The 25,708-nt window shown below is 34.8% G+C and overlaps 6 protein-coding genes across 10 annotated transcripts; 3 read left to right on the forward strand and 3 right to left on the reverse strand.

The window, feature by feature from the left end:
- Window positions 1-1,501: 1,501 nt before the first annotated feature.
- LOC116344057 (brefeldin A-inhibited guanine nucleotide-exchange protein 3) lies at window positions 1,502-11,709 on the reverse strand. Of its 2 annotated transcripts, XM_031772435.1 has the most exons (16): window positions 11,487-11,709; window positions 10,435-10,629; window positions 10,258-10,360; window positions 9,975-10,108; window positions 9,453-9,675; window positions 9,074-9,290; window positions 8,764-8,964; window positions 8,418-8,645; window positions 8,221-8,310; window positions 7,863-8,120; window positions 7,178-7,664; window positions 6,386-6,996; window positions 6,067-6,321; window positions 5,543-5,975; window positions 5,268-5,441; window positions 1,502-5,058 (listed from the first exon to the last, which is right to left on the reverse strand). In XM_031772435.1, exons 3-16 carry the CDS (start codon window positions 10,340-10,342, stop codon window positions 2,488-2,490), a joined length of 5,967 nt encoding a protein of 1,988 aa, XP_031628295.1. In that variant the 5' UTR covers window positions 10,343-10,360; window positions 10,435-10,629; window positions 11,487-11,709; the 3' UTR covers window positions 1,502-2,487. The 2 variants fall into 2 exon arrangements, with proteins under 2 accessions (XP_031628295.1, XP_031628294.1); XM_031772434.1 differs by having other exon boundaries at window positions 10,258-10,629.
- Window positions 11,710-12,837: 1,128 nt separating this feature from the next.
- On the forward strand, window positions 12,838-13,867 carry LOC116344374. Its single transcript, XM_031772878.1, has 4 exons — window positions 12,838-12,987; window positions 13,077-13,349; window positions 13,416-13,572; window positions 13,635-13,867. Exons 1-4 carry the CDS (start codon window positions 12,861-12,863, stop codon window positions 13,729-13,731), a joined length of 654 nt encoding a protein of 217 aa, XP_031628738.1. The 5' UTR covers window positions 12,838-12,860; the 3' UTR covers window positions 13,732-13,867.
- Window positions 13,868-14,136: 269 nt separating this feature from the next.
- On the forward strand, window positions 14,137-16,282 carry LOC116344103. 2 transcript variants are annotated; one of them, XM_031772514.1, is made up of 6 exons: window positions 14,137-14,309; window positions 14,373-14,778; window positions 14,841-15,330; window positions 15,396-15,576; window positions 15,634-16,048; window positions 16,124-16,282. In XM_031772514.1, exons 4-6 carry the CDS (start codon window positions 15,450-15,452, stop codon window positions 16,230-16,232), a joined length of 651 nt encoding a protein of 216 aa, XP_031628374.1. In that variant the 5' UTR covers window positions 14,137-14,309; window positions 14,373-14,778; window positions 14,841-15,330; window positions 15,396-15,449; the 3' UTR covers window positions 16,233-16,282. The 2 variants fall into 2 exon arrangements, with proteins under 2 accessions (XP_031628374.1, XP_031628373.1); XM_031772513.1 differs by lacking the exons at window positions 15,396-15,576; window positions 15,634-16,048; window positions 16,124-16,282 and having other exon boundaries at window positions 14,138-14,309; window positions 14,841-15,224.
- Window positions 16,283-16,629: 347 nt separating this feature from the next.
- LOC116343939 lies at window positions 16,630-17,720 on the forward strand. Its single transcript, XM_031772268.1, has 3 exons — window positions 16,630-17,224; window positions 17,295-17,322; window positions 17,389-17,720. Exons 1-3 carry the CDS (start codon window positions 16,671-16,673, stop codon window positions 17,482-17,484), a joined length of 678 nt encoding a protein of 225 aa, XP_031628128.1. The 5' UTR covers window positions 16,630-16,670; the 3' UTR covers window positions 17,485-17,720.
- Window positions 17,469-18,391, reverse strand: LOC116343940 (malignant T-cell-amplified sequence 1 homolog). The gene is made up of 3 exons (XM_031772269.1): window positions 18,293-18,391; window positions 17,742-18,197; window positions 17,469-17,666 (listed from the first exon to the last, which is right to left on the reverse strand). Exons 1-3 carry the CDS (start codon window positions 18,301-18,303, stop codon window positions 17,585-17,587), a joined length of 549 nt encoding a protein of 182 aa, XP_031628129.1. The 5' UTR covers window positions 18,304-18,391; the 3' UTR covers window positions 17,469-17,584.
- A 210-nt stretch (window positions 18,392-18,601) lies between these two features.
- On the reverse strand, window positions 18,602-24,981 carry LOC116344239 (blood vessel epicardial substance). 3 transcript variants are annotated; one of them, XM_031772697.1, is made up of 7 exons: window positions 24,674-24,981; window positions 22,769-23,569; window positions 22,433-22,590; window positions 22,125-22,227; window positions 21,172-21,321; window positions 20,927-21,068; window positions 18,602-19,082 (listed from the first exon to the last, which is right to left on the reverse strand). In XM_031772697.1, the coding sequence occupies exons 2-7, from the start codon at window positions 23,279-23,281 to the stop codon at window positions 19,018-19,020; spliced, it is 1,131 nt and encodes a 376-aa protein (XP_031628557.1). In that variant the 5' UTR covers window positions 23,282-23,569; window positions 24,674-24,981; the 3' UTR covers window positions 18,602-19,017. The 3 variants fall into 3 exon arrangements, with proteins under 3 accessions (XP_031628557.1, XP_031628556.1, XP_031628555.1); XM_031772696.1 differs by lacking the exon at window positions 18,602-19,082 and adding an exon at window positions 20,092-20,463 and having other exon boundaries at window positions 24,752-24,975; XM_031772695.1 differs by lacking the exon at window positions 18,602-19,082 and adding an exon at window positions 20,092-20,463 and having other exon boundaries at window positions 24,674-24,975.
- Window positions 24,982-25,708: the final 727 nt, after the last annotated feature.

The following is a 25,708-nucleotide window of genomic DNA, read 5'->3' on the forward strand; positions in this document are numbered from 1 at the left end:
ATTATATGCGATTCGTTGTCGTCGACCGCATGGAATCAAAGCGCAACTTACGATTATCGCAATTTTCAATGGTTGAGAGAGGCAAGCGTTTACAATACCATTTGGCCAAAAGCCAAACAAGTGGCAGCCACATCACAAACACGTACACAAGCACATTGAGAAAGTGACACACAGAGAGAGAATCAACTATATCATTCATTTATTATTGAACGATTATTATCGGGAATTTGCGTTTCGGCAGTCGCATTCATCAGTCAATCCACGGCCGGTGTATTGTTATGTTCAAGCATACATCACGTCATGTTTTATGCGGTGTTTCGCACCGTATCGCGAATTGTAATTGATAGCTCATCAAAAAGACGCACAACTATGATCTCTACGCCTTACCAACACCAACCAATTTTTCATTGTTATTGTTGTTATTTTTGTTTATTGTTTCTTTTATATCACGTGAACTGTTGTCATTTTCAGTAGTAGCAAGCAAACTAGTCAAGGTGATTAATTGGTATGTGACTTGCACGCGATTTAAAATCCGGTAAATAAAATTGCATGAGAAAGATTGGGAAAAATAACAACAGCAGCAGCAATAACAATATAACAACAGACGCGAACATTCAAATACACACCGTGCACCATTGATTGAGAGGTTGTGCAAACTCAAAATTCATTATCACATCAGATTACATTAGCTATTCAATGTTTAAATTGTCTCGCGTTGCCTACCAGTTCTAGGCTATCAATTTTCAACACAAACATAACCGACAGCGCCAGAGAGAGAGGGAGAGCAAAAAAAAATACAACACCGACAACGTGTTCTATTCAATTCCCAAAGGCGTTGCAGCACGGCAGCCATCGATTCTCTTTTTTTTAGTTATTGTAAAAAGTTCGTAAACACAATCATGTCATAGAAAATAATAACGCCGTATTGTGTACAAGCGTAACAAGTTTTATTCAATTATCGTCAAGGATAAATACCTGGTTTTTATTGAATCATCACTGTTGCATTTTATTTGCAAATATGTCAATTGATTTCAAAATAGGCGTTCGATTGAACTTTTTTTTGATACTCCTTCTTTGACGTAATATTATTTGCATTTCGAAGTGTATGAAATGCAATGATAAAGAATTCTATTTTCGTTTCTTCGTCGTAGACATAATGGTCGTAATCCATTTGCAAATTAACAGTAAAAAGTTGTGTGTCACGATTCAACAAAAACTAATCAAAACTAGTTGACGCAAATCACTTGGTTTGCTTTGCGAAAATTGCCTAAATATAAAAAAAAGTTTATAGTTGCTATTAACATAAGTCAAATATTTAACTTTATCCACCGCCGCCAATTACAAACATTTACATTGAGCGTTGAGCTCATTAACCCAAAGTCTCCATTTCTCGCTCGCTTGCTTGGTCTTTCTCTCTCCCACTCTCTCCCTCTCGAAAAGCTATGAAAATTAATTATGCTTACAGAAAACACAGCGCAAACAAAAAACAACGACTCGAATATAATGTTGCACACACAAAAAAATTTATTAATAGTTCTTATAATACATAATACTTCTAGATGGTAGGAATTAAACAGCATTGGCTTTGCTTTCACAATGGTTTCAACTTTTTTTTTCTTCGTCTTCCATCATCTATTCTCATAATCATCATCAGCATAATATTTTTTATTTTTCGCACGGAACCCATAAATACAATTCGTTCATCGTTCACGTTCGGTACATATTTTCATAAAGAATAAATACAAAATAAATTTCCATATTTGTATACATATTTTTGTTGTTGTTGGTTTTGTTATTGTACATTGAGCTTAGGGAACTCTTTGTTTACTTATGATAAATATATTTGTATAGAGGCAACCTAAAGAACAAGTGTTGTCTTTTGCATTTTTCCTTTTCTAGATATTCCGTAATTTCTTTATTGATTATACACCTAATGGATTCTCATTTTTTTTTTGTTTTGCTTGCTCATTTCGCTTGGAATTATATAATGTGTGTATATAGATATTTATGCTTTGATTCGAAAATGGAAAAAGTTCGAAGCGATTTTTTGTTTAGTATAGCGAGATAAGTAAGTGAGTTCGCAATGTGTCTATATGAGGATTAAGAGGGTTACGGTAGATAGATAGATCGATAAAGGATATAAAGTAGAAATAAGTAACGTGTTTCTTTTTGTTATCTTTCGCATTTCGATTGATTAACTATAGTAGTTTCCAATTCCTCTATTGTACTTGAACATTTGTAATTTCCTTCTCTTCTTCCTTAACTTTCATGTAAAAATGTCTCATAAAAAAAATAATTCATTCTTTTCTCTCATGTGTGTATGTGTGTTTGTGTTTTTTACTTCATTTTTAATCCAAGCATATTTTTCATCTTTGCTGCCATCTTTCAGTTTGTGTGTATAATATAAAGCGAAAAAAAGTGTGGAACCGATGTGTGTGTGGCACGATGAAATTCATACGATAAATTCCAAATGGATTTGTGTCACATTTACACCAGTTTAAGCTCGTTGTCTTGTAATTGAACCAAACGGAAAGCCTCGCGAATGGTCGGCGTCATAAGCATACGTAAATCAGTTGCACTTTTTTTCGGAAGTGTCGATAACAATTCCATTGATGCAATGACCAATTGCGAAAGAACTGAACGCTTAAAATTTAAATCTTTCAATATGCTTGTGGCACGTTGCTGTTCTATTTCGGGTGCAATCGATTTATTTGAATCAGATAGTTCGATGCTTGGTGAACGTACAACATCGAATGGATTATTGCGGTGATTGCTTTGATTCAGCGATGATGTTGAACCATTTTCGCTGGTATTGAATTCATCGGTTTCCTCACCGTTGCACGTATCATTATTGATGCGTTCCGTTTTGATGTTATCATCGGCAACATTCACTGTTACCGTACCATTGACGATGGTTGAATTTTCATTAGCATCATTTGTTAGTGTGTCGAGTGATTTCGATGTTTGCCAATCACCGTTTCGTATATTCGAATTATTTAAATAAATTTCACACACCAAATTCCAAGCGTCTTGCAGCGAAAATAAATAACGCACAAAATTCTCCTTCTTCTTCACCGTTGAGGTGTTAACGCGTGAACACGATTTTAAAATATAGCTTAAATCTTCAATGCTAAGATTGTATGTTGATATATCCACCAAATACGAATCGACCATTGAGATGAAATAAATCATCCAAGACGATGTCATTTGCTTGTATAAATTTGCGGCAAAATCAAGATTGGACACTTTTTGGACAAGAAATTTGAGGCCGGGACGTGAATCGAATTCCAATGAACTTGTTAAATATTGTTTAACACATCGCAACAAAATTTCACGCGAACAAAATCCAAGGTTATAGTGTGCACCGCTTTTACCGGTATTTATATTCTCAAAAATACATGAATGCACTTCAGACGGCACACACTTTAAATTGCCCAGCAACAATTTGGCAACGAGTGGCAAAAGCATTTGATTTGCCAACAACCCAATGACCATCGTACGATATGGTATTCGAATAACAAAATTTTCAACACTTTGACCAAAGCTCGTTGACAGTGGATACAATAAAAATGAATAACTACGATCGTCGGATGGTATTTTTGTGTCAATTGCACTTGAATTGTTGTTTTTATTTTGTGGATCACGTTGATTATCCAAGAAGAACACTTGCTGAGCGAGTGCATTGATTCGCATAATTTCATCGATGGTACTGTCACGTCGGGCTGCAATTTTTACTGTCGCACAATCACCATAGAAACTATTCGATTTTTCATGGAATGCAAACGATAGCTGACGTAACGGCGCCACAGTTACCGTACACGATCGATGTATTGCCGAACATGCGATTAACCATTGGGTCTCATTGAATAAATGACCCGTTGATAAAATTACATGTTTCAAACATGATACACCCACGCGTGCAACCGATTCTTGAGACTGTGCCGAACATTCAATCAATACAAGCAGTATTTGTTTTAGTGTCAATGTTGCAGCGGCCGACATTTTTGAATTTTTTTCACCATACAAATTATTCATATCATCGGCATGCATTTGATTTAAATATTGTTGATGATGTTGATTATGATGATATTTGAGATTGTCATTTGATCGTTTAATGCTTGTGACTTTTGTTTTTTTCGGACTTTTATCGATGCGCTCCAATTGGCTGAAATGTCCTTGGGCCTGTTGTTCAATAAAATCAACCACTAAATCGGTTGTCATGCCACAACAATGTTTGAAATTCTTTTCAGTTGTTATATTCCAACTGCTGCACGTTTTATTCACGTATCGCAACCAATCCTGCACCATTGGTATCAGCAAATGATTTATGCTATAGAAACCGAATTCAATTCCAGGCGTTTTTTGTAAATTTTTAAACAATTTTAGAATACATTGTAAAATGGCCGATTGATGTTGTACCGAACATACAATCAATGCATTTGTTAAACCATCCAATAATAGAAACCAGACTTTTAACACTCCCGACGCTTTATCCAATTCATCAATTTTTGTGATTGAATCCTTGTCAATGTGCAAAGAGCGATAGCTAATCATGTGCTGTTCGTTTGTATTTTGTAAATAGTCGTTACCAAAATAGGTAAAATTCTCCATTGAATTTGGAATATTGGCATCGATTGTGTGCGTGTAGGCGATGCCTTTTATTTTGTGCGTTGAATGGAAGTTTGGACATTTTGGCATGTCATACATGAAAGATAAAATTGTAGCGCCACGCTCTAAGAATTTCAGAATTTCATGCAGAAATTCAATGGGACGAAAGTTTGTATCAAATTCACCACCACCGCCACCGCCGCACCCATTACCATTCGATGATGTTGCATCCAAGTAAGATAATAAACATAAGATACAGTCTAAGCCAGCGTTTGCAAACACAAGCATATTGTCACTCTCCAAAAATACCCGAAATATATCAATAATATTGGTGGTGTTTAATGGACGATTCCGCGCATTTCTCAATGTACCAAACAATGGCCGCCATCCAGATCGAATTTCCGTTCGATGCGCTTCAACTATTTCATACAGACATGCCACAATTTGATCCTGGAAAATATGAAGAAAGGGAGAAGAGAAAAAGAGACAGATAGAAAGATGAAAAAACGGAAATAGAGAGAGAGGGATACGGTGCAGAGAGTTGGGAAATATTCAAAATATTAAATTAACTGCGTTTATTAAAATGAGAAATACCATAATGGAGAAAAACATTAAAAAGGGGGTAAAATACAGTGTCAGAGCTTTGTAACATAACTTACTTGAACATCAATGTCGCACGTTTCCATGCTCAATAAATTTTCGAATGGTTTGAGAAGAGCCTCATTAAAATGGAAATGAGGTAATTCAGTTTGTTCGACGAGAAGACTTGTAATAACATCTTGAATGTATTCAATCGCTCGTTTTGATATTGAGCGATCTTTATGACATGCCGCCTGAAATAAATATTCAAATTGAATTTAGTTCAACATAAGATTTCCTCTATGATGTAAATGATAATAAATCATTTTGCAGAGCAAAAAAAATGTATAATTACATCCATAAGCGCCGGTCCCGTGATACCCCAAACCTTTAAAATGTGTAACAGAGGTCGTGAGCTGCGAAATACTCTCAATGTGACATCGCCAACACGATGCAAAAGCAAGGCCAATGGCATTGAGTCGTTTTTTTGTTTTCGTGTTGGCCACCAAATGCGATTCATTGCTTTTTTCGATCCATTGCTTCTGTACAGCTGATCACGTGAAGCACGACATAACGCCTTTATGAATGAAAGCAAAGCTGGCAAACACAGACGATCCGCTGCGTCAGCAAACAAATTTTCTGCTTGATGTGACAAAGTGCAGAGCACTTTTGCCGTATCGGCTTGACTGAGCAACGTTTCACTTGAACTATTTCGATTTTTTAAAATCGATGCTACATTCGTGGATGGGCTTTGTAACGGTGTTTGTAAAAAACTATAGACATCAACACTGCGCGATGAGAAACAACGAAAAAAAGTGAAAACAAAAAGATATGACGTAAACATTTGTTTTGTAAATAGAAAAAAAAAACTGAACATACCAAGTTTCATCGTCATCGATTGGACATGATGATAAATTCAGTTTGTCATTTCCTGTGCCCGGTGCACAACCCGATTTCTCTGTATTGTCAACTATTTTCCCATTACTCTTCGACGGACTCAGTGTGGTGCTTTGTAAGCTAAATAAATCATGTTCGATTTGTGTAACGTGCCGACACACCGAAAACACTGAACACCAACATTCGGGACTAAAGGATCCGAGCTCCAAACCACCGGTCAGCACAACATCCATGGACCTAAAAAGAATTCAATTGAAAGTTTAACAAAAATTATTATACATTCACAGAAGGCGTGACATACAATGCTTGACTCGCGGTGATCCGTGGTCCCGACGATGAGCACACATTCGACGCAAGCAACGATAATATTTTGCCGGACAAATGTTGCAAATTCAGTGAATTACTAAGCGTAGCAGCCGCATGCAAACCTTCCAAGCTCATTGCAAATAACGCTTCGCCGCCAATATTTTGTGGTTTCTTAAACTTCAATGTCTTCTGCGACATGGCTACTAATCTATTTTTGGAAGAAGTATTCAAATCATCTAATGCAGTACTCAATACGACCACCATCGAATCCCAACAACAGGTCAGCAACCGTCGTGCCAATTTATTAGCCGCATCACGTCGTGGATTCGATGTCTCGTTTTGTTCGAGTTTTGAGGTAACATTTTGCAATCGTTGCCATTCGGACAGCATTTGCGTTTGACCAATTCCAGTTGCATCTTGTAGCAATTCAATTAAAGCGCATCGATTTTCCAGCCATTCATCTTTTTTCAATAGCACCATTGGATTTGCGGCGATTATCGATTGATATAGTTCGCATAGCCAACCCGTTGATAAATAAACTAAAACACCCGTATTTTGTACCGATGCGACAAATTGCTGCTCTGTCAATGGAATGGCAATTGATTCCTAAAAATAAGTCAACGAAATAATTGCAGAGGGTCATGTGAATAAATCAAAAATTAATTGCTCTTAATTCGTTTTTCAATGGAGCTGTGAATGCATTTGACATGTCCATATATGAATATATTAATTAATGTTCAATAGAATTGCATTTGATGCTATTTGCTGATTTATTATTATTACTCACCTCTGAATTGTCATAATGACCCGCTTTCATTAATTGAAAACTAAGCAACAATGCTGAGTACGTTGCCAAATAAATTCCATCCGCATTGATTGCCGTGAGATTATAATCGAAATCGGAATAATTCATGCTATTTTCTTGGCAAATATTTGATGCAAAATCCTGAATCGCTTCGTCTACTTCAACAGATGTACGCAATTTCAGCAGTCTCGGCACCAAATTACTTGCCAACGATTTTGTAAATTCACGTGCATGTTGACGATCAAATTCACTGTTTGATCCAATGGGTGGCGGTGCTTCGAGATATGAATACGGCCAATTCCCTTCGTTTCGTGATGAATTCTCGTCGCTTGATGAATGACATTCTTCTTCGGGACCCTCCGTGTCTCCAGAGCCCATTGAAGCGATTTCTCCATCGTTTGCATCAAGCTCACTATCCGAACCCGATGACGTTTCAAATCCATTTTCACGTAGCTCAGCAACAGCATCTCTATGTTTTTTTTTGTGCAAAATGTTGATTTCAAATTAATAATTGCATTCAAAGTACAAAAGCATAGTTCAATATCATTTTCAACGAAGCAAAATTCAATTCTCATATTTAAATCGCAAATTTGAATCTAATTTTAGCTTCGAATCAAAATTCAAATGAACTGTGATGCAAATTTCAAATGTCAAGATGACGAAATACCTGTATGGTGCCGGCAACCTTGCCATTCCATTGTACGTTAATGGTCCGGTGTAATCAACATCTTTCAGCGTTGCGAATCGGTTGTTTATAATTTGAACGGTTTGATCGCTAAGTGAATTTTCATCGATATTGCCAGAGCAAAGTGTTTGTAAACTTTCCAAAAATGCAACGATACACTCGACACTCGCTTGAAGTGCATTATCACATGAATTGCCTGCTTGTGCTGATAGCGCACACTCTTCCATCGCATCGATGATTCTGACGAACGAGAGCAAAGAGAAAATTAGATTTAAATGTCATCACATAATTAGTTTTTCAATCTGAATACGGAATGAATGCATAAATTAAAGTTACTCACAGCCGAAAAAGAGCCATATCATCACCTCCATGCCCTTGGTTTTTGTCCATGTATAAAATCACCGATAAATCAACCAAACGTGCCGGAGATCTGAAAATAGCGCATCGAAATTGAGCATAAAAAAGTTTATTCCGCATACAAATGAGTTTGAAAGTGCACAAGTCAACATACGAAGAAAAAAAAACTGTACAACATACCGGAAAATTTCTTTGACGGTTTTTAACGGTTCGGAACGATTCTGTGGCAATGGCAACAATAGCATACGATGAAACAAAGCTTCAAGCATTGGACGAAGTGAATTTTGTGCGCCAGCAATTCGTAATAATTGAATAGCTGTCAAGTAAATACATCTAGCTTGTGGCGGCTCCAGACCGGGTCCAGTGAAAAAACCACGCGTTTCATTTTCAATTATATGCAATGCGTCTCTGTGAATGAACGGAATGGAGCGAAAAGTTATTCATTTAGTCGAAAAGTGCTTACGTTGTAATTCGATTACACATATGAACATGCAAAATTCAATTTAGAAATAAATGCTCGACTCACTTGTATGTAAATTTTTTGTCCAAATTGATACGACCAGGGGAACCAAGCGCTGCAGCTAGTGTTGGACAGAATTTTTGCCATAGAAACGCTGTAAAGTGTGGATTTGTTTGCACATTTTTCGGTAATGCTGTTGTCAAGGTAAGTATGCATTCGGTGAGATAGAGCGAATTACATGAATCATTTTTCTTCGGTGTGCCAACTCTATTTGTGATGTGTACAAAAAAAGTAAGTAAGAATGAAACGAGCATTTGAATAAAATTCGTTGATTATGCAAATTTGACAAGTTTTTTTTTGTTGTGGTAAAAATTACTTTGGTTCAATGAGTCGACTGCAGAGATATTGCATAACCGGGATAACTTCATTGTAGACGGCTGACGCTTGTGCGACAGTGATTAAACCAGTTGGAGCGGATTTCATCACATCTTCCGTTTCATCTTTCAAAAATGCACAAAACGTTCGCAAACATTGAGATGCAGCTGCAAGCGATGCAGCACGAACAGCTCGGGAACCACTTTCCCAACTCTCACCTAATGCGCGCAGGAACAAAAAATAAAATGGAAAATTAAATCGAAACGAATTTAAATATGATATCACATAATTTGAAAGAAAGTTTGCGACTTTTTTTTTTTTTTTTTTTTCATTTCAATCTTTCTTTCATATCTGTGTGCTATTTTTGAGAGGATAATCACCGCATTTTGAAAGAATTTCGATTAAAAGTCGTCCGTTGAGTGTGCATGAAGGCGAACAGGCCATGGCCAGAAATAAGCGTAAAATATTTACAAGAGTCTCTTCACTTGCCCAAGATCCTTGCACCAACACCGATGAAGTGGTTCGTAAAAGTTGCGCTGGCAACCATAGAGAATCATTTTCTGGCTCAATTGAGAACGAGAATCTTTCATCTTTTATGACACGCTACAAGCGATTTTTGTTCACCGAAAGAGAGAGAAAGAGAAAAACGAGAAAAGTTTTTACATGAAAAGAAACAAAATCATCCCTGTGTATGGCATTAAGTGGCATGAAATGCCTGTCATTCTTCTGTATAAAGTAGGTAGATGTAGTCATTAATTGAACACGACTAATGATGTTTAACTAATGCAAAAGAACAGCATGATTTAATTTTTCTCTTTCGGGGAAAAAAAAAATTCGAAAGAAAATAACAGCAAAATTTGTGTTTACAAAACCACAAAAACCACATACACACATTCACTTACGTGCATTCCATTTAGCGCTAGCGAAATGAATTTAGGCCGTTTTGTTTCCAGTGCCATTTGTATAGCTGTCAAACATACCGAACGCAGTTCATAGGATGCGTCACGATGTGTTCCATGCTGCCGTTGCAATTTATCTGAATGGCAAATACACAAAAGTTATCATACAATAACAATCGCATAAATAAACTCGGTAAATTATACAACTACCGCAATTTCTCAACATAAAACAAAAACACCAATGCAACAAAAAAAAAATAGAAAGCCAAACGAATGTATTCCGTACCGTAAGCGTTTTGAGACGCATTTTTCAAATTCATTAACTTTGGTCCCGTTGCTTCTTTGACTAATTGCGCTAATAAATCCTCCATTGTTGTGTTTGTGTGTGTCTGTGAGATTGTGTGCTGTTGTGTTATTTCTATTTGTTTGCGTTTTGTTTGTGTTTTATTGTTGGTTCGTCTACCTATTTACAGCTACACTTCAAAGTGTTTATTTTTATCGATTTTTGTTAACATTTAAGCGTCGCCTTGTTGTATACAGCCAACTCCCATCGTTATGCAGTGAGTGGTTGGTTATGGTTTCGAAAACTTCACGATGAGATTCATTTATGATTCAGTTTTGTTGTAGTAAAAAGCCTGTTCCTGTTTTCCTTTTTTATCTATTTACGATTGAAAAGAGTATACCAACAAACAGAAAAGAAGTAAATGATACCGACAGCGTTGAAGCAGAACAAGTGTGCGAAAGAGAAATAGAAAAATTGTAATCAAAATAAAAATAAACTGCACACATAATAATTACAATATGGGGTGTGCAAAATGAAACACGGTAAAATATGTACTTGTACACATTTGTGTATGGTGCATACGGGGACCATAAAATGCCGCTTGTGAAAATCACAAATGCAAAAAAGGCAACTCAATGGCAACAGCAAAAGCATAACTTGATAGATAAAGTCTTGCATGAAATGAACAATAGCACCGATACACCGCAACTGTCTTGAAATGTGCCTCTTTTTATATTATACGAAAGAAATGATGATTGCGTGCAAATTATTGCAATAAAATTGTATTCAAGTCAGCCAATGTTTATTTTTATCGATTTTTTTCTTCGCTTTTCATTTAACGCCATACAATTTCTTTAGAAAATTTCTTTGAATAGAAAAGATAATAGGACTTGGGTTGCGTCACACAGTATACACAATATGCTTTTAACTATCAATTCTCAAAGCGAACATTTCATTCGAATTGTTTTGAAAATAATAGTGTTTAAAGGAATTCACAAACTATTTAAATTGATTAAATGTTCGTTTTCCATTTCGATAAGATAATTGCCAAAACTATTTTAAAGTTTTTGCTTTCGACGGCAGAACACTATTGACCGACTGCTGGTGTGGTTACATATTGCACACAAAATCACTGCAATTCGCTAACCCGATTTCCTTTTTTTTACCATTTTCACCATCGACACATACACAAACAGATGCACTCCATCAATTTCTTTTTATTAAAGTATTACCTCACTGTTTACACGATTCGTTGCTGTTGCCGTCGATTTTTATTAAATTTTTCGTTCAATACCAGATTCTACCATCGTCGAATTGAAATTTTACATCAAATTCGCCTTTTTTTTCTGCTCGCCAACACAAATTTTCTTTAACAATATGTTACCATATCGGGTGCGTGTGTGTATATGACATGCAACAGCAGTTTCTCGCTCGCGTATTACAACTGAATTGTTTTGGTGGACATTTTTCCTCTCATAGACCATCCACTCTGCCGAACAATTGACATTCGAACACATTAAATGGCATAGTAAACGGTGGTGCGCATGTGCGACACAAAACCCATTCTGTTACTATTGAAACGTGAAATAACATTTCATATACTGTTGCTGACTTTATGTAAATATTAAAAGGAAGAACCTACTTATGAATAATACCATCTTCGTTGTCGTCATCGTCATTGTCGTCTTTTTCAATGGGAAACACTGAGTGTACAAAACATTATCTGCGGCAAAATGGAACTAAGAAAAAAAAAACGTATTGGTGGATTTCAATTCGCTCAGCATTTATCTCACACTGAACACACAGATGTGTGTTTCTCGACTATTATGCGCGGAAAGTGCTTGTTGAAAGTAACTTTTTTTTTAGAAAAACTTTAAAATGCATTCATTGTTATCAATATTGAGAGCATTTTGCATTGTCACCACTATATGCACTTATGCATGCCGACTTTTTTTTCATCTTCTTTTAGACCACATTTAGCTATGGACAACGCAGCGGACTCCAGATTGATTATATCTTGGAATTGTTTTTGTCAATCAGTCTCTTTATGTTCTAAATATGTACCAGTCAATGTAAATAATACAACTTTTGTTCTATTCATAAAGTCTGTTCAAATATTGGTTGTTTAATATTTGAATTCACTTCTCAAGCTAAAGTATAGTTGATGTTTTTTATGGTCACTTGCACGTGTTGTAACCCTTGGTGTCAGTTACACCAAACATAATTGAAGGCTCTATCATCACATCAAACGGAGTGTTATGAGTCACTCGTGTATTGCGTATTTTATTTTGGAGCATTCAAGCAAAGTGTTGATGTTCCCATGGAGCTGCTGAATTAGTTCTGGTCATAATTTAGAGAAATTGAATCTTTGGATTTCTTAACTTTAAAGCTCCAACGAATCATTATTGTCAACGTTAAATTATCGATCAATCGAAATCGATAAATTGAAAAATGTAATGAAGAAAATAAAAAAATCTTATCTTTATAACTTTTCTTATCTATTTGACCACAAAACTGAATCAAAACCGATAATGTGTGTAATATAGCTTGAATCTGACACAGTAGCTCAATAAAAATTGAAAGAAATCATTCAGTTTACAAATAATATGGCAGCTGTTAAATACGTGTCTCATTTTTTCAGTAAAAATGTAATTTTGATTTTATTATTCATTGGTGTGGTAACATCAGCAGTAGTAAATAACTATGTAAATGCATTAACTGAACCGTGTTATGGTATGTAACACATTTCCTTAGTGTATATATACAACTATTATGCTCTTCATTAGTTTTGAATAAAATTTGAATTGAATATTGTTGCACAGGTGCCGGAAATGGCCGTGTTCGTGCTTTAACAATTGATAGTTTGTTGGATGATTGTAACAAATACGTTCAGTGTCTTAGTGATCAAACGGAGGAGGTTTTAACATGTCCATTTGATAAGCCGTATTTCAATGCTGAGGACCAAGAATGCTCGCACCGATCCGATGTCTGCTTCCGATGTCCGAACACAAAGTTTGAATTGATTTCTGTGCCGCATATATGTCGACAATACATATTATGCTTTAACAATAAACCATTAGCATTGGCATGTCCAGGTGATTGAACCAAAACAAATAAGATGGCCGGTTATTCACAACTGTACAGAATGAAATTTATTTCAGAGCCATTAGTGTTTGATGGTAGTCCCGGAATACATCAGTGCAATTATGAGCCAGGACCAAGTGAGTGTTTCCGCGAAGATAAGGACGATTATGAAAGTAAAATATGTCCGCCTATTGGCAAGGAACCGAAATTTGAGGCTGCCGATAACTCAGGAATGTAAGTACTTATTTTCAACGACTGTGAATGGAATTTAAAATATGAGTTATTGTATATTTCAGTTATTATGTGTGTCACGGGAGTCCAAAACCTTTACGGCTTGTATGTCAAGGCAATCTTATATTCAACAAAGACAAAGGAGTTTGTGAAAAAGCGTAACTAACAATCAATTTTATCTAATATCAAATATATAATTGACGAAAATTGAATTTTGTTCATGGTGGAAGACAAAGATAAAAAAAAAATTGTGAACCCTTTTGAAAACGAAATAAATCAGTATTTTAACGTAAACTGAGTACACTTTTTAAGATTGCTCCCTTCGTCGAAATCGCTTTCCGAAATATCACAATTTTTACTATCAAAAATATCCATTTTTCTTAGCCAGAAAGATTGAATCTCTGGGAATTGAATATCTGAGTCATCGAATATTTGAATCAATTGCCCTAAAAAAGGAATGACGTAAATAAAAAAACCTTATCTTTATAGCTTTTCAATTGTGTTTTAATCTCACTGACCACCATTTAAAACTGATAATACGTTTAATATAAATTCAATCTCACGTAACAGTAGCGTAATTCAGTTAGTCAAATTTAGGTACACAACATAGTTCATTATGGCCATTACTAGAGACGTGTTTAATTTGTTCAGTAAAATTGCAATCTTAATTTTACTAATTGGTGTAGTGCAATCATCGGTTGTAAATAAATTTGTAAATCCATTAACAAATCCTTGTTATGGTATGTACAACTTTTTTCAGTGTTAATGTTTATTTAATACTTGAATTCATTATCGTTGCATAGGTGCCGGAAATCAACGTGTACGAGCTTTAACATATGACAGTTTTTTAGCTGATTGCAACCAGTATGTTCAGTGTGAAAATGATCAAATGGATCAACCGTTAGAATGTCCTAGTGGAACATATTTTGATGCCGACTCCGGCGAATGTGTGCATAACAGAGACGTTTGCTTCCGGTGTCCCAATAAAGAATACGCATTGGTCTCTGTACCAAATGTACACCAACAATTCATTCTATGCTTCAAGGGAAAACCATTGCTGTCGGCATGTGAAGGTGATTTATATTTTGATGGTAGTCCTGGAGTTCATCAATGTAATTTTAAGTGGGGAGCCGAATTTGAAGGAGATTTCGAAAACCAGCTTTGTCCCCCTGTTGGTAATGAACCAAAATATGTGGCTTCCGAAGGAGTGTATGTATTTTTCTCAACTGTTTGCTTTCGAAAAGAAAACCGATTATTTTTTAAACTTTCAGTTACTACGTATGCTATGGGCAACAGCGTCCATTGAGACTTGAGTGCCCAAATGGTCTAATGTTCAGCGAGGACAAAGGAATTTGTGAAAATCCGAATAGCAATCTTGAGATGGTAGAAAACGACCCGGCTGAAGAATGAATTCTAGTAAAACATGAGCTAATGAGGCTCCATAATCTAATGACGTCCTTTAAATAGAAAAAAAACATCGTGAAGAATTTTTAAAATTAGAAAATGACATGCATTCAAAGAACAACTGGGCAACAATATTTTAATATTTAAATTTAATTTAAATTAAAGTTTTGATATTTTTTGTATATTTTAATGTGGCGACGGTAAAAAATATGCGAAGAACAATCAAATTATATCAATGGTATGATTCATAACTTATCAATTCATTTGCTCTCCATTTTTCAGCTGCTCAATTTTTGAACAATGAATCATCACTTTAGAATAAAATAAAGAGTTAAAGCGTCGAAAAAAACTCTAGTGGTTAGATTCTTATCTCCCTGATCACGAGAATTAAAACTGATAATTTCTAATATATATCGATCTAGCACAATGAAATTTGAACCAATCTAGTCATAAAACAGATCTTTTACGGAAGTACTATGGCAGCTGCTAAACGCGTTGTGTCACATTTTTTCGGCAAATTTGCAATTTCAATCTTACTCATTGGTGTTGTGAAACCATCGGTATTAAATAAATTTGTGAATCCATTGACTGAGCCATGTTATGGTATGCATCATGTTACGTGTTAGCTATTTAGTATTTGAATTCATTATCGTTGCATAGGTGCGGGAAATCAACGTGTAAGGGCCATAACGACTAACAGTTTTTTAGCTGATTGTAGGCAATATGTTCAGTGTATTAATGATATATCGGATCAAACTTTTACATGCCCTCCTGAAAGGCCATATTTTGATGCCAACTACGGCAAATGTGTTCATAACAAAAACGTTTGCTTCCGATGTCCTCATGAAGAATATTCATTGATTTCTGTGCCGTATGTACATCAACAATTCATTTTATGCTTCAAGGGAAAACCATTGCTATCTGCATGTGAAGGTAAGTTATTGTTTGATGGGAGTGCTGGAATACACCAATGTAATTATGAGTGGGCTCCCGAATATGAAGAAGATTTTGAAAATAAGCTTTGTCCCCATGTTGATGATGAACCGATATACGAGGCTACCGACGACTCAACAGTGTAAGTCTTTTCTCATTATTTGCTGTTATTTGGTTCGAAATTAATTTGAAAACTGCTGTTTTTCCAAATTTTCAGTTACTATGTTTGTTATGGTCAGCAACGGCCCGTCCGCATGAAATGTCCAGAAAGATTAATATTCAACAAGTATAAAGGCATTTGTGAAAAAGTTGAAAATGTTAAATGAATTGAAGGCTTTTGCCATGACTGTAGTCAATCATTAAATCAATAAAAGTTCCCAGGGGAATAAAAAAGAAAGAAAAAACCTGTTTGCCCTGAATTTTCAATCTCTGTGCTCTGAATTTTTGTGCTCCTTGATTTTCGACTCTAATGGTTTATGCCATAAAAAATAACGAAAAAATTATGCCGAAAAAATTCAAACTTGTTAAAAGTAGCTTTTTCGCAAACGTTATTTAAGTAATGAACGATTTTAATCAATAGATAAAAAAAATGTAATGACGAAAATCAAGAAATCTAATCTTTATTATAACTTTTGAACTAGATTCTTATCTCTTTGACCACGATTCTCAATTAAAACTGATAATGTGCGCAATATTTGGCACAGTAGCTCAATAAAAGTTGAAAAACAATCAATCGCAATACAGTTTCATTTAGAGAACGTAATATGGCACCTGTATCATATTTTTTGTGTAAATTTTCAATTTTGCTGTTACTCGCTGGTGTTGTAAAATCAGCCGTAGTAAATAGTTATTTGAATCCATTAACTGAGCCATGCTATGGAGCTGGAAATAGTAAAGTACGAGCTATAACAGTTGATAGTTTGCTAAGTGATTGCGGAGATTATGTTCTGTGTGTTAATGACATAACGGATCAAAAGGAAACGTGTCCATTTGATAATCCATATTTTGATGCTGAATCGGGTGAATGTGTTGATCATAGTGATGTCTGCTTCAAATGTCCCGGAACATATGAATTGATCTCGGTGCCAAATGCATGCCAACAATTCATTCTATGTTTCAACGGCAAACCATTGTTATCAGCCTGCCAAGGTAATTTAGTCTTTGACGGTCGTCCTGGAATACATCAGTGCAATTATGGACCCAGTGAATTACCTACTGAATGCTTCAGAGAAGATAAGGACGATTTTGAAAGTAAACCTTGTCCCAATGCGGCTGGCAAAGAACCCTTATTTGAGGCGTTTGATAATAAACCAGGGGTGTATGTTAAACTTTTTCCCGTCCTCATGTGTAAATTTTGAATGAATTTCTGTTTCTTTTTTACCTTTCAGCTACTATGTATGCTATGGAGACTCTAAGGTATTTCATATCAATATATTTTACAATAAAAAAAAGCTATTTTCAAAACATTTTTTTATCCTTCAGCCTTTGCGTCTCACATGCCCAATCGGATTAAAATTCAACAAAGACTTGGGTGCTTGTGACATTGAAACACATAAAACCGATTCGTTTCACAATTAAATATATTTAGCGAAATGTTTAAAATAAAAAACAAATTCATATATAGAAATCGAGGTCAGTTGACTGAATGGATTTTGGTTATGTGTTCCTGTATTGAAATTTACTTGACTGGTTTCATTTGCCAAAGTCCATCGTTCAAGTAATGACAGTTCTCGACGCCAACGCCTTTGTTTATTTTTGCTCTGTAAAATCAAAGAAATAAATAATAAATTATAGATTGACGATTTTAAACTGAATGAATAAAGTAATTTTCTCACATGTCTTCAGTTGAAAGTATCGTATATCCAATGGCGAGTGCATGTTTTTTGTCTTCGGCCATGATTGCGACCACCGTATGCTTATCGACTGGCGTCATACATGCGCCCGGCGATGTAAGACCCGGACACATAATATTCGCTCCGCTCAATACAAATCGTATTGCACCTTTGTCGACTTGTAGCATTGGCAAAAAGTATGGATATTTATGAAATAGTCGTAACGTTGGCATCCATTGTCCATCACGTTGTCGGAAAAATAACTGGTCGCCAGCACTGTTGATCAAAATTTCGATATGATCTTGACACTTAACAATCTTGAATGCATCCTTTTTCGGTAGAATTTGGTCGATATGTGTTTCAATATGCGGAAATTGTTCAAGTAATTTCGTGCGAATGCCTTTTTGTACGGACGATTTCAATTGTTGAGTGCCCGAAATGTTTTCTTTTTCATCAAATCTAAAACAGAACAGCGAAACAAATGGTCAATTAAAATTGCACCCAAAACGTGTGATTGCAATTTTAAAAATTTATTTCACCTGCAACACACTTACTTTTTGAACATTTTTACAGAAATTTTTATTCAGCTTGCGTGAAAAGTGCCTCTTATTTCTGTCCAATTTGCGGTTGGTGCTTTGACGTTTCAATTGACGACAATCTGTCAAATCAGAGTCGGCAAGAATCTAGTACATGCGCATTTTGAGGTTAAGTTTGATTGGAAAATTGAACCAAACCGAAATATATTGAAGTCAACGCAATTTTTTAATTTTTTTTTTTTTTTTTTGGAATTCAAAGCATTTTATTTACTCCAATTCAGATTCATGATAATACATTTTTTTGATGATAATATAATAATTCCAATATGAATTGCTACAACATGATTTCTTTGGTTTTCTCCTTTTTAAATCATTTTCATAAATATACATATACAATTTCCAACAACAATAAATGCAACAAATACAAATTCACTGGTCTTTTGTTCCTCTATAATTATTTCATATATATATATATATATATAATTGATAACAATTTGTAGAATCAAGGGTAAATGGCTGAAACACAGGCAATAATGATGATTTTTCAATTTTAATTAGATTTTGGTTTCGTTCTTGTATTTTTTTTTTTTCATCTTGGTTTGGAAGTCATTTGCGAGCACTATTTGCATTAAATTGGCTTAATTTCTTTATAAATTAGAATATTCACTGGCAGTCATTTATGGTTTCGATCATACAGAAGAAATAAAAAAAAACAGTGTATATTCAATAGTTAGTTGTTCAATTCACACAGCAGTCTCATGGTCAGTTTCTTCAATGCATCCCAAGCGCCATGAGTTTATATCACCAACTGAAAAAATGACAAAATTTTCGAATAAAAAAAAAACAATGAAAACATAAATACAAAAAAGACAAGAAGAGTATTCTGTAAAATTGAATGAGAGATGAGTCGAAACTAAAACAGAGATGATCTAAATAAATAATTAAATAGCAAAAGATGTAAGGAGTAGAGAGAAGAAAAGAGATTGGCCGGAGTTCACGAACTCACCATAATAATACTTTGATATTCTCGTAATGCCTGCACGTTAACACATAAAAAGGACAGTAAAAATATACACACATCATCAACGGAAATGGTTTTAAAAGAAGGAGAGCAAGAGAAAGAGTAAATAAAAGGATAGCGAAATAGATACAGCGTGGTTTTTTTTTATTTTATTAAATTTATAAATTGAAACAGAAAGCATTCACAATGTAAATCAAATTGGCAACACAAACGAAAAAAAATTATAATTACAAAACTGAATTGACTGACAAAATTCCGCGTAATTTTATTACTTTATTTTTTGTCATCAGCGACGACATTCGTCACCTTTAATTTTAGTACAATAATGAATTGATTGCAATTCGTAATTAAATAAATACATATCGTCGTTTCGAAAAAAAAGTCTATATCGCCTGATTAAAATTACACTGCCGAAATGTTACAATTTGTATCGTCGTTTGTCGAAACGAAAAAAAAAAAATATATTTATATTATTTATCAGTCGATCTATCTAAATATCTAGAGATAAGTTTACGTTGGTATCTGTTTGCATTTATGACATTATTTCTCTCGTTCTTCTAAATATTCGTCGCATTTATTCTAGATTTTAATTTTGATTTTCTTCTAAATTACAGTTTAGTCTAATTGAGACGTTGATGATTTGCTTTGCTTGTTGCAACTGAGAGCAATTTTGTAAATTTGTCAGAATGAAAGAGTCTCCATGACAATGAAAGAATGATTTGTTTTTTGTTTTGTATTATTTTGATGAGACTTATCTGGATCTATCATACATGACAGCCGATGAATACGAATTGAATTAATTGTTTCTCTTTTCATGATTATTATTATTAGAATAGGATATGATCTGGCAGATACTTTATATAAATACACAAAAAAATGTTACGGCATTGGTTTTTTTTCTCGGGGTTTTCACATTTCGATATTCAATACAATGAGCAACACACACCAACAAACATATAAATGAGCAATTCAACTTATTTCCTAATTAAATAGTATAAATTAGTAATTGATTTTGTTTGGACTCAAGCATGATTGGGTTTAAATGCATATATTCAACACGGAGACGTTTTATAATCATGATTTGATCTATGATTTGTTGAGAATGCTGATTGTTTCTGTAGCATATATGGCTTAGATTGGTGACGGCCTAGCAAGGGAACATGCTCATCTAAAGTAGTGTTGAATTCAATGGAAAAAAGAAGAAGAAGAAAAAAGACGAAAAATCAACAAAAAAGAATAATTTAACAATTATACATAACAATAATAATAAAATAACAAAAGAGCGCAAGCAATGAATTGATAAATTCAATCATCTTTGATATATTCCCATATCGGCTGTTTTTTGTAAAATAAATAAAATTTCATACTTGGCCCAATATAGCAATAGAGAGTTTACGTTTTCAGCAATTATTATTTCAAAAATGGTGGCAATCCAGTCAATAAGGGAATCAACTTAAATTTACTTATAATAACAAATTGCAATACGTTTACAGAATTAAGATTTGCGTGCGCTATATAGAAATGCTTATTCAAAAGAATACAGAATTTTTGTGGGCAGTACAGATAAGACACCAAACAAATATTTTACTTGTCAGGGTCTGGTGAATTTGGTATGGTTTTCTGGGCATTACCTTGTAATTGACGATTGATTAAGGCATTGATTCCTTGGTCATCGTTTCCGTTCATCTTGACTTGTAGCATTGGTTTATCTTCACTGCCACTCTCGTCGTACGACTGAATGTGACCGTTGCTATTAGAGAGCGTCTCACTCACCTTTTTTTTGTTTTAATACGAAGAAGAAGAAGTAGAAGAAGAAAAAGAAAAACCATAGATTAATATTTTCTAATGACAAATTCCATTTTGTGTTCCGTCTTACTTGCGTAACTTGCATCAATTTCTTTACGACATCTTTTGCGAGTATGTGATCGAATACCGTCCGCAAGAATGAATCATTGATTATGGATAATCTAAGTTTGTCACGATGCCATATAAGTACCCGAGATTCTTCCATTGCCATTATCGACACCTACAACGTAATAAAGAAAGCAAACACACACACACATTAGCATTTTATTCCATTTGTTTTTTCAATAAAATAAGACATTGGAAAGAAACTGAAACACAGAGAAAAAAAAACAAGTATTAGCGCCAATTTAACTGTTTTATTGCTTCGTCTTCTACTGTATTCCGGTAAAAATTGCAATAGAAACAGATTAGCGTTGACATTGTGTACATTGCAAAAATATGTGCGCGAACGAAGCATGTATGTAGTTCATACGACAATTTAGCGTAAACAACTCGATTTCATCGTGTTTAATATACAAGTAATTCACTTATAATTCGTATCATTTTGACGCACAGAGTAACCGCTCGAAGCGAATAAATGGAATTTGTTAAGTAAATGCCGTCAAATTATTGGTGGCAGAAAAATAAAGCTCAATGTCATTGTCAATTTTTTTCGATTAATTTTGATTTTGTTATGCTTGAAGCGTTTTAAACTGTGCGTCATTCGCATCAAACCATCAAATTCCATTAAAATGATTAGATTTTTCTCATCAATTTTGATTATAATTTATTATTATTGTCGGATTACTTTTTGTTACGATTTTTATCCAGATTCTTGCCATAATATTTAAACTGAAGCGTCTCTGATGTGAGAAGAAGTATAAAATAACATGGTTTTTCTACATGCAATCGCATTATTTGCTCGTTTCATTATGAGGTGCGAAAATTCAATTTTTCCTTTTTCTCTATTTATCTGATTTTCTTGTTTATGTTTGTCTATAGCATATTAGCTCAAGTTAGTGTCCATCATAAAGTAATAATTACCTGAAAAAAGTCATCGGTCGAGACGCCGAACCATTCAGGCGAGTCGAGAAATTGATGCTGGAATACAATGTGTAGGGCTCTTTGGTTTTGTGACACAACTAATCTGTATGCATGATCAGGTAAGGTAAGGAGAAAACAAGACAAAAATAAGACGACGTGTAAGAGAATGAGTGTGTAAAATTCTTGGATCCACGTGTGAAATGTATTTTGCGAAATTCGCTTTTTCGTATCGAAAATGTGATAATTATTCACACACACACACAGTCATAATGTGCAAAACGATTTTAAACAATGTAAACAATACTCACTTTCCGCTTAATACAAGCGACAGACTATCAACTTTGGTAACCTTCTCTTGTGCGTAAATCTCTTGATATTTGAGCAAACGAATCATCTTCATACAATTTAGTACTTTTTTGAATTGATGTCTAGAGACATTCAACGGTTTGAACAGCGCGACATACACCTAGAATAAAAAAACAACACACGAACACCAAGCAAAGCACAAAACACAAATGATTAAAGAGTTGGTATAAATGATAGACATGCAATTTAGCGACGACGACGACGTCGTCGCTTAAAATAGATAATTGTTCAATCGATTGAATTTTTGAGTATGTTTCTTTCTTTTTTTCAATATTTACCGCATCAATTTCCTTTTCAAACCGCACTGGCCTCATTTGATACATCAATACCAGCAAGTACATAAAATTGACGGCTAAAAAGAGGCCACTCCAAATGAGGGCGTCTAACGAACATTCGATTAGGTAACTCCACAATGTCAATAATATGCTGCCAACGACAAGAGAACAACGTGCCAATAAAAATCCATAGGATTTGTGTGGTGCAAGAAATGCAATTAAGAATAAGGCATTGGCCACTTGAAAGTAAACATCATTCACTTGTTGCCATTGTCCGCATTTATTTGCAAGCACATTACCAAATGTAAAACCACCGAATGTTGTGCTAAAATATTCGGTGAAACCGTCCGAAAACTGATTGGCATTTATGTTATTGGTATCAATATCACCGGTTGCCACTTTGATCACCTCTTCGGTTGTATTTGAAAATAGGTCGGATGGTGTTGGCGTTGTTTCTGCCATTTTTCCATTGAGCATTATGTCTCTCAAGACCGACCCAACAACACTTTCATTCATTAAAATTACTCGCACTTCATTTGCACTGTAATTCACCACAGACACTTCCACTTGATTGTTTTTTTTTGGTTGTTTGTTTGTTTATTTGCACAGTTTCAATATCTTCATTATCACTTCGATTGAACTTAGTGTAATATCGTTTCTTATCGTTTATCACCCCATCGTAATTTTATTTTTAAAATCAATTTGATGTACCACAAAATGGACTTTTGCAGCACAGTCTCAGCAACATGGATACAAACCAACAATTTTAATCTCTTGGATGTGCGATTAACGCGACGTCTCAATCTGAAATGACAAAAAGTTTGTTTTCAAGCATACAGAAACACTCAAGAGATTTCATTGTAGAGTTTATAACGACCACACAAAAGAGAGAAGAGAAAAAAAACGACACAATGAAATTCATATCTAATAATACAATAATAATGCAACTAATATGGTGAATCAGCCAGACCCCTATCTCTTGTTTTCTCACACGCGATATCATTGTTCACACAAACAAACCGCACAGCATTATACAAGCAGCCAGATTAAATCATTGAGTAAATAAAGCGTTTTATCGTTGCTATTTGATGAAATGGTCAATGGTAGCTTGGTTTTGAAGACGACTGACTAAAAACAACACTTTTCATTTCTGTTTGCATGATGTCATAACGCAGATCATTAACTCACACACACACGCACACATGCAGCCATCGTCTTAAATCCATCTGCTGAATGCCATACGAGTGCGACTTCCTTTGAAATGTTGGTGGCTTTAAACTTTGAAATTTGGCTTATTATTAAGTGCCATTGAGTTGCAAAGTAATGTAAATTGGTTGTCAAAGCAAAACAACCTACACACGTCCAATGACAAACCAAATTTAATCCAAAAATGGTGAAAAAACAAACAAACACACAATCTTTCCTAAGCGACGTTGTTGAACGTAAATCAAATTGAAACATGCATTTATACAGTAAACCCAACTCATTGAAAATGAATGAGATTTCGAAAACAAAAACACAATCGACACTGGAATAATATAGTGTACTTCAACGTATATGTTCTCGAACGCACTAGATATAATTTTTTTATTCATGTTTCTTTCACTTTCGTCCAATACATTTAACTCGTATGCAAATTGGTCGCTGAAAATAGATTCTTCATCCGTTCGAAAATAATTCTCTGATGGTAAAAAAAAACATGGTGATTTTCTAATTCAATTCTGTCCATGTTTTAAATGGAGATTTTTGTTTGAACACAATTTACAATCGCACACACACAGACCCACTTACAGTTCAGAAGCAAATATATTTATAGTGAAAAAAGTGCTGTTTCAATTTAAATTCACACATCAAACAATGCAAATACAAAAAAACAGACACATTCTGCAAGTATACTGCAAAACTTACAGTCGAAAAAAAAGCAGCACACGATGGTTCGAGGTAGAAATATGAATAAAAAAAAACTTTAGTTGACACACAAATTACCAATGTGTCGTATGGTCTGTGTTGAACAACAAGCAGCGTACACGGTAAATGAACCAAACATTTGGCCTGACGTATCGAAACTGCGAAAAAACACTTCAATCGAAACGATTACACTTTCGTTTTGAACCATAGTTAGTTTTCGTTCGTTTAACACATAAAATTGGCAAGAATATATGTACGCACACTTTGATGATGCGAATACGCGATGTTTGCCGTTGTGTGTGTATCATGTCAAAAAATGTGAATTTCGTACGATGAGCCGAAAGGGAACAATATGTGTTCTTTTTTATTTACATACGGCTCTTTCAACAGCTGGTTCAAACAAACAAATTAGGGATGAGTTCGTACTATCACTTTCTCACTTCGACTCAATCGCGCAATTTGTTGATTTGATACGCTTGTCTCGTTTCTTTTACTAGAATCATGTGAATGACATACACTAACACACACATAGATTTTTGTACAATCGAATCGCATGCAATCGGAACGCCATCTCTTTTTCGTTGTTTTAAACTATCGACGCTTTGAATAGAAACACACTCCAAACGACATCTATTTGATCGCTTATCTACGGGCCGATTTTAAAGTGACATTCACATCAAACGGTGTTTAAATCGTGAATGTTTGTTGGTAGGAGGAGTTTCACACGGTTTGATACAGTGTAAACACATGGTTCATCATCTCGCGGTGTCAAACAGGTTCGAAGAACAGTTTTTTTCGTCTGTTTTGGAGGCGCAAGTTCGTGCTGGTCACTTTGATGTGTCATGTATTTATTAAGGACAAGATTGATTTCGTGTCGGTAGAAAGACTTTGTGTCCGGCGGAATTGTTTGCTCGAAAAATCAGTTCGTTCAGTTCAAAATTGTGATGTTCGTTTGTTATTTTCAATATTTGACTTTCGCACCGAATAATTTCTACGTCATGTGTTGACAGTCAACTAAAATACCGATGATGTGGT

This window comes from Contarinia nasturtii, unplaced genomic scaffold, assembly GCF_009176525.2.
Source record: "Contarinia nasturtii isolate CC-2019 unplaced genomic scaffold, AAFC_CNas_1.1 Cnas_scaffold_1037, whole genome shotgun sequence".
Taxonomy (NCBI): domain Eukaryota; kingdom Metazoa; phylum Arthropoda; class Insecta; order Diptera; family Cecidomyiidae; genus Contarinia; species Contarinia nasturtii.

Excerpts from the sequence above, each read along its gene's own strand:
- LOC116344057 (XM_031772435.1), bottom strand. The coding sequence starts at position 10,342 with ATGGAGGATTTATTAGCGCAATTAGTCAAAGAAGCAACGGGACCAAAG. Across the intron at positions 10,109-10,257 it reads TGCGTCTCAAAACGCTTACG|ATAAATTGCAACGGCAGCAT; the intron begins GTACGGAATACA and ends TTTGCCATTCAG. Across the intron at positions 9,291-9,452 it reads CGAAATTCTTTCAAAATGCG|GTGAGAGTTGGGAAAGTGGT; the intron begins GTGATTATCCTC and ends TGCGCGCATTAG.
- LOC116344374 (XM_031772878.1), top strand. The coding sequence starts at position 12,861 with ATGGCAGCTGTTAAATACGTGTCTCATTTTTTCAGTAAAAATGTAATT. Across the intron at positions 12,988-13,076 it reads ATTAACTGAACCGTGTTATG|GTGCCGGAAATGGCCGTGTT; the intron begins GTATGTAACACA and ends ATTGTTGCACAG. Across the intron at positions 13,350-13,415 it reads ATTAGCATTGGCATGTCCAG|AGCCATTAGTGTTTGATGGT; the intron begins GTGATTGAACCA and ends AATTTATTTCAG.
- LOC116344103 (XM_031772513.1), top strand. The coding sequence starts at position 14,186 with ATGGCCATTACTAGAGACGTGTTTAATTTGTTCAGTAAAATTGCAATC. Across the intron at positions 14,310-14,372 it reads ATTAACAAATCCTTGTTATG|GTGCCGGAAATCAACGTGTA; the intron begins GTATGTACAACT and ends ATCGTTGCATAG. Across the intron at positions 14,779-14,840 it reads TATGTGGCTTCCGAAGGAGT|TTACTACGTATGCTATGGGC; the intron begins GTATGTATTTTT and ends TTAAACTTTCAG.
- LOC116343939 (XM_031772268.1), top strand. The coding sequence starts at position 16,671 with ATGGCACCTGTATCATATTTTTTGTGTAAATTTTCAATTTTGCTGTTA. Across the intron at positions 17,225-17,294 it reads TTTGATAATAAACCAGGGGT|CTACTATGTATGCTATGGAG; the intron begins GTATGTTAAACT and ends TTTACCTTTCAG. Across the intron at positions 17,323-17,388 it reads TATGCTATGGAGACTCTAAG|CCTTTGCGTCTCACATGCCC; the intron begins GTATTTCATATC and ends TTTATCCTTCAG.
- LOC116343940 (XM_031772269.1), bottom strand. Across the intron at positions 17,667-17,741 it reads ATACTTTCAACTGAAGACAT|AGCAAAAATAAACAAAGGCG; the intron begins GTGAGAAAATTA and ends TTGATTTTACAG.
- LOC116344239 (XM_031772696.1), bottom strand. The coding sequence starts at position 23,281 with ATGAATGAAAGTGTTGTTGGGTCGGTCTTGAGAGACATAATGCTCAAT. Across the intron at positions 22,591-22,768 it reads TTGAAAAGGAAATTGATGCG|GTGTATGTCGCGCTGTTCAA; the intron begins GTAAATATTGAA and ends TTTTTATTCTAG. Across the intron at positions 21,322-22,124 it reads CGACCGATGACTTTTTTCAG|GTGTCGATAATGGCAATGGA; the intron begins GTAATTATTACT and ends ATTACGTTGTAG.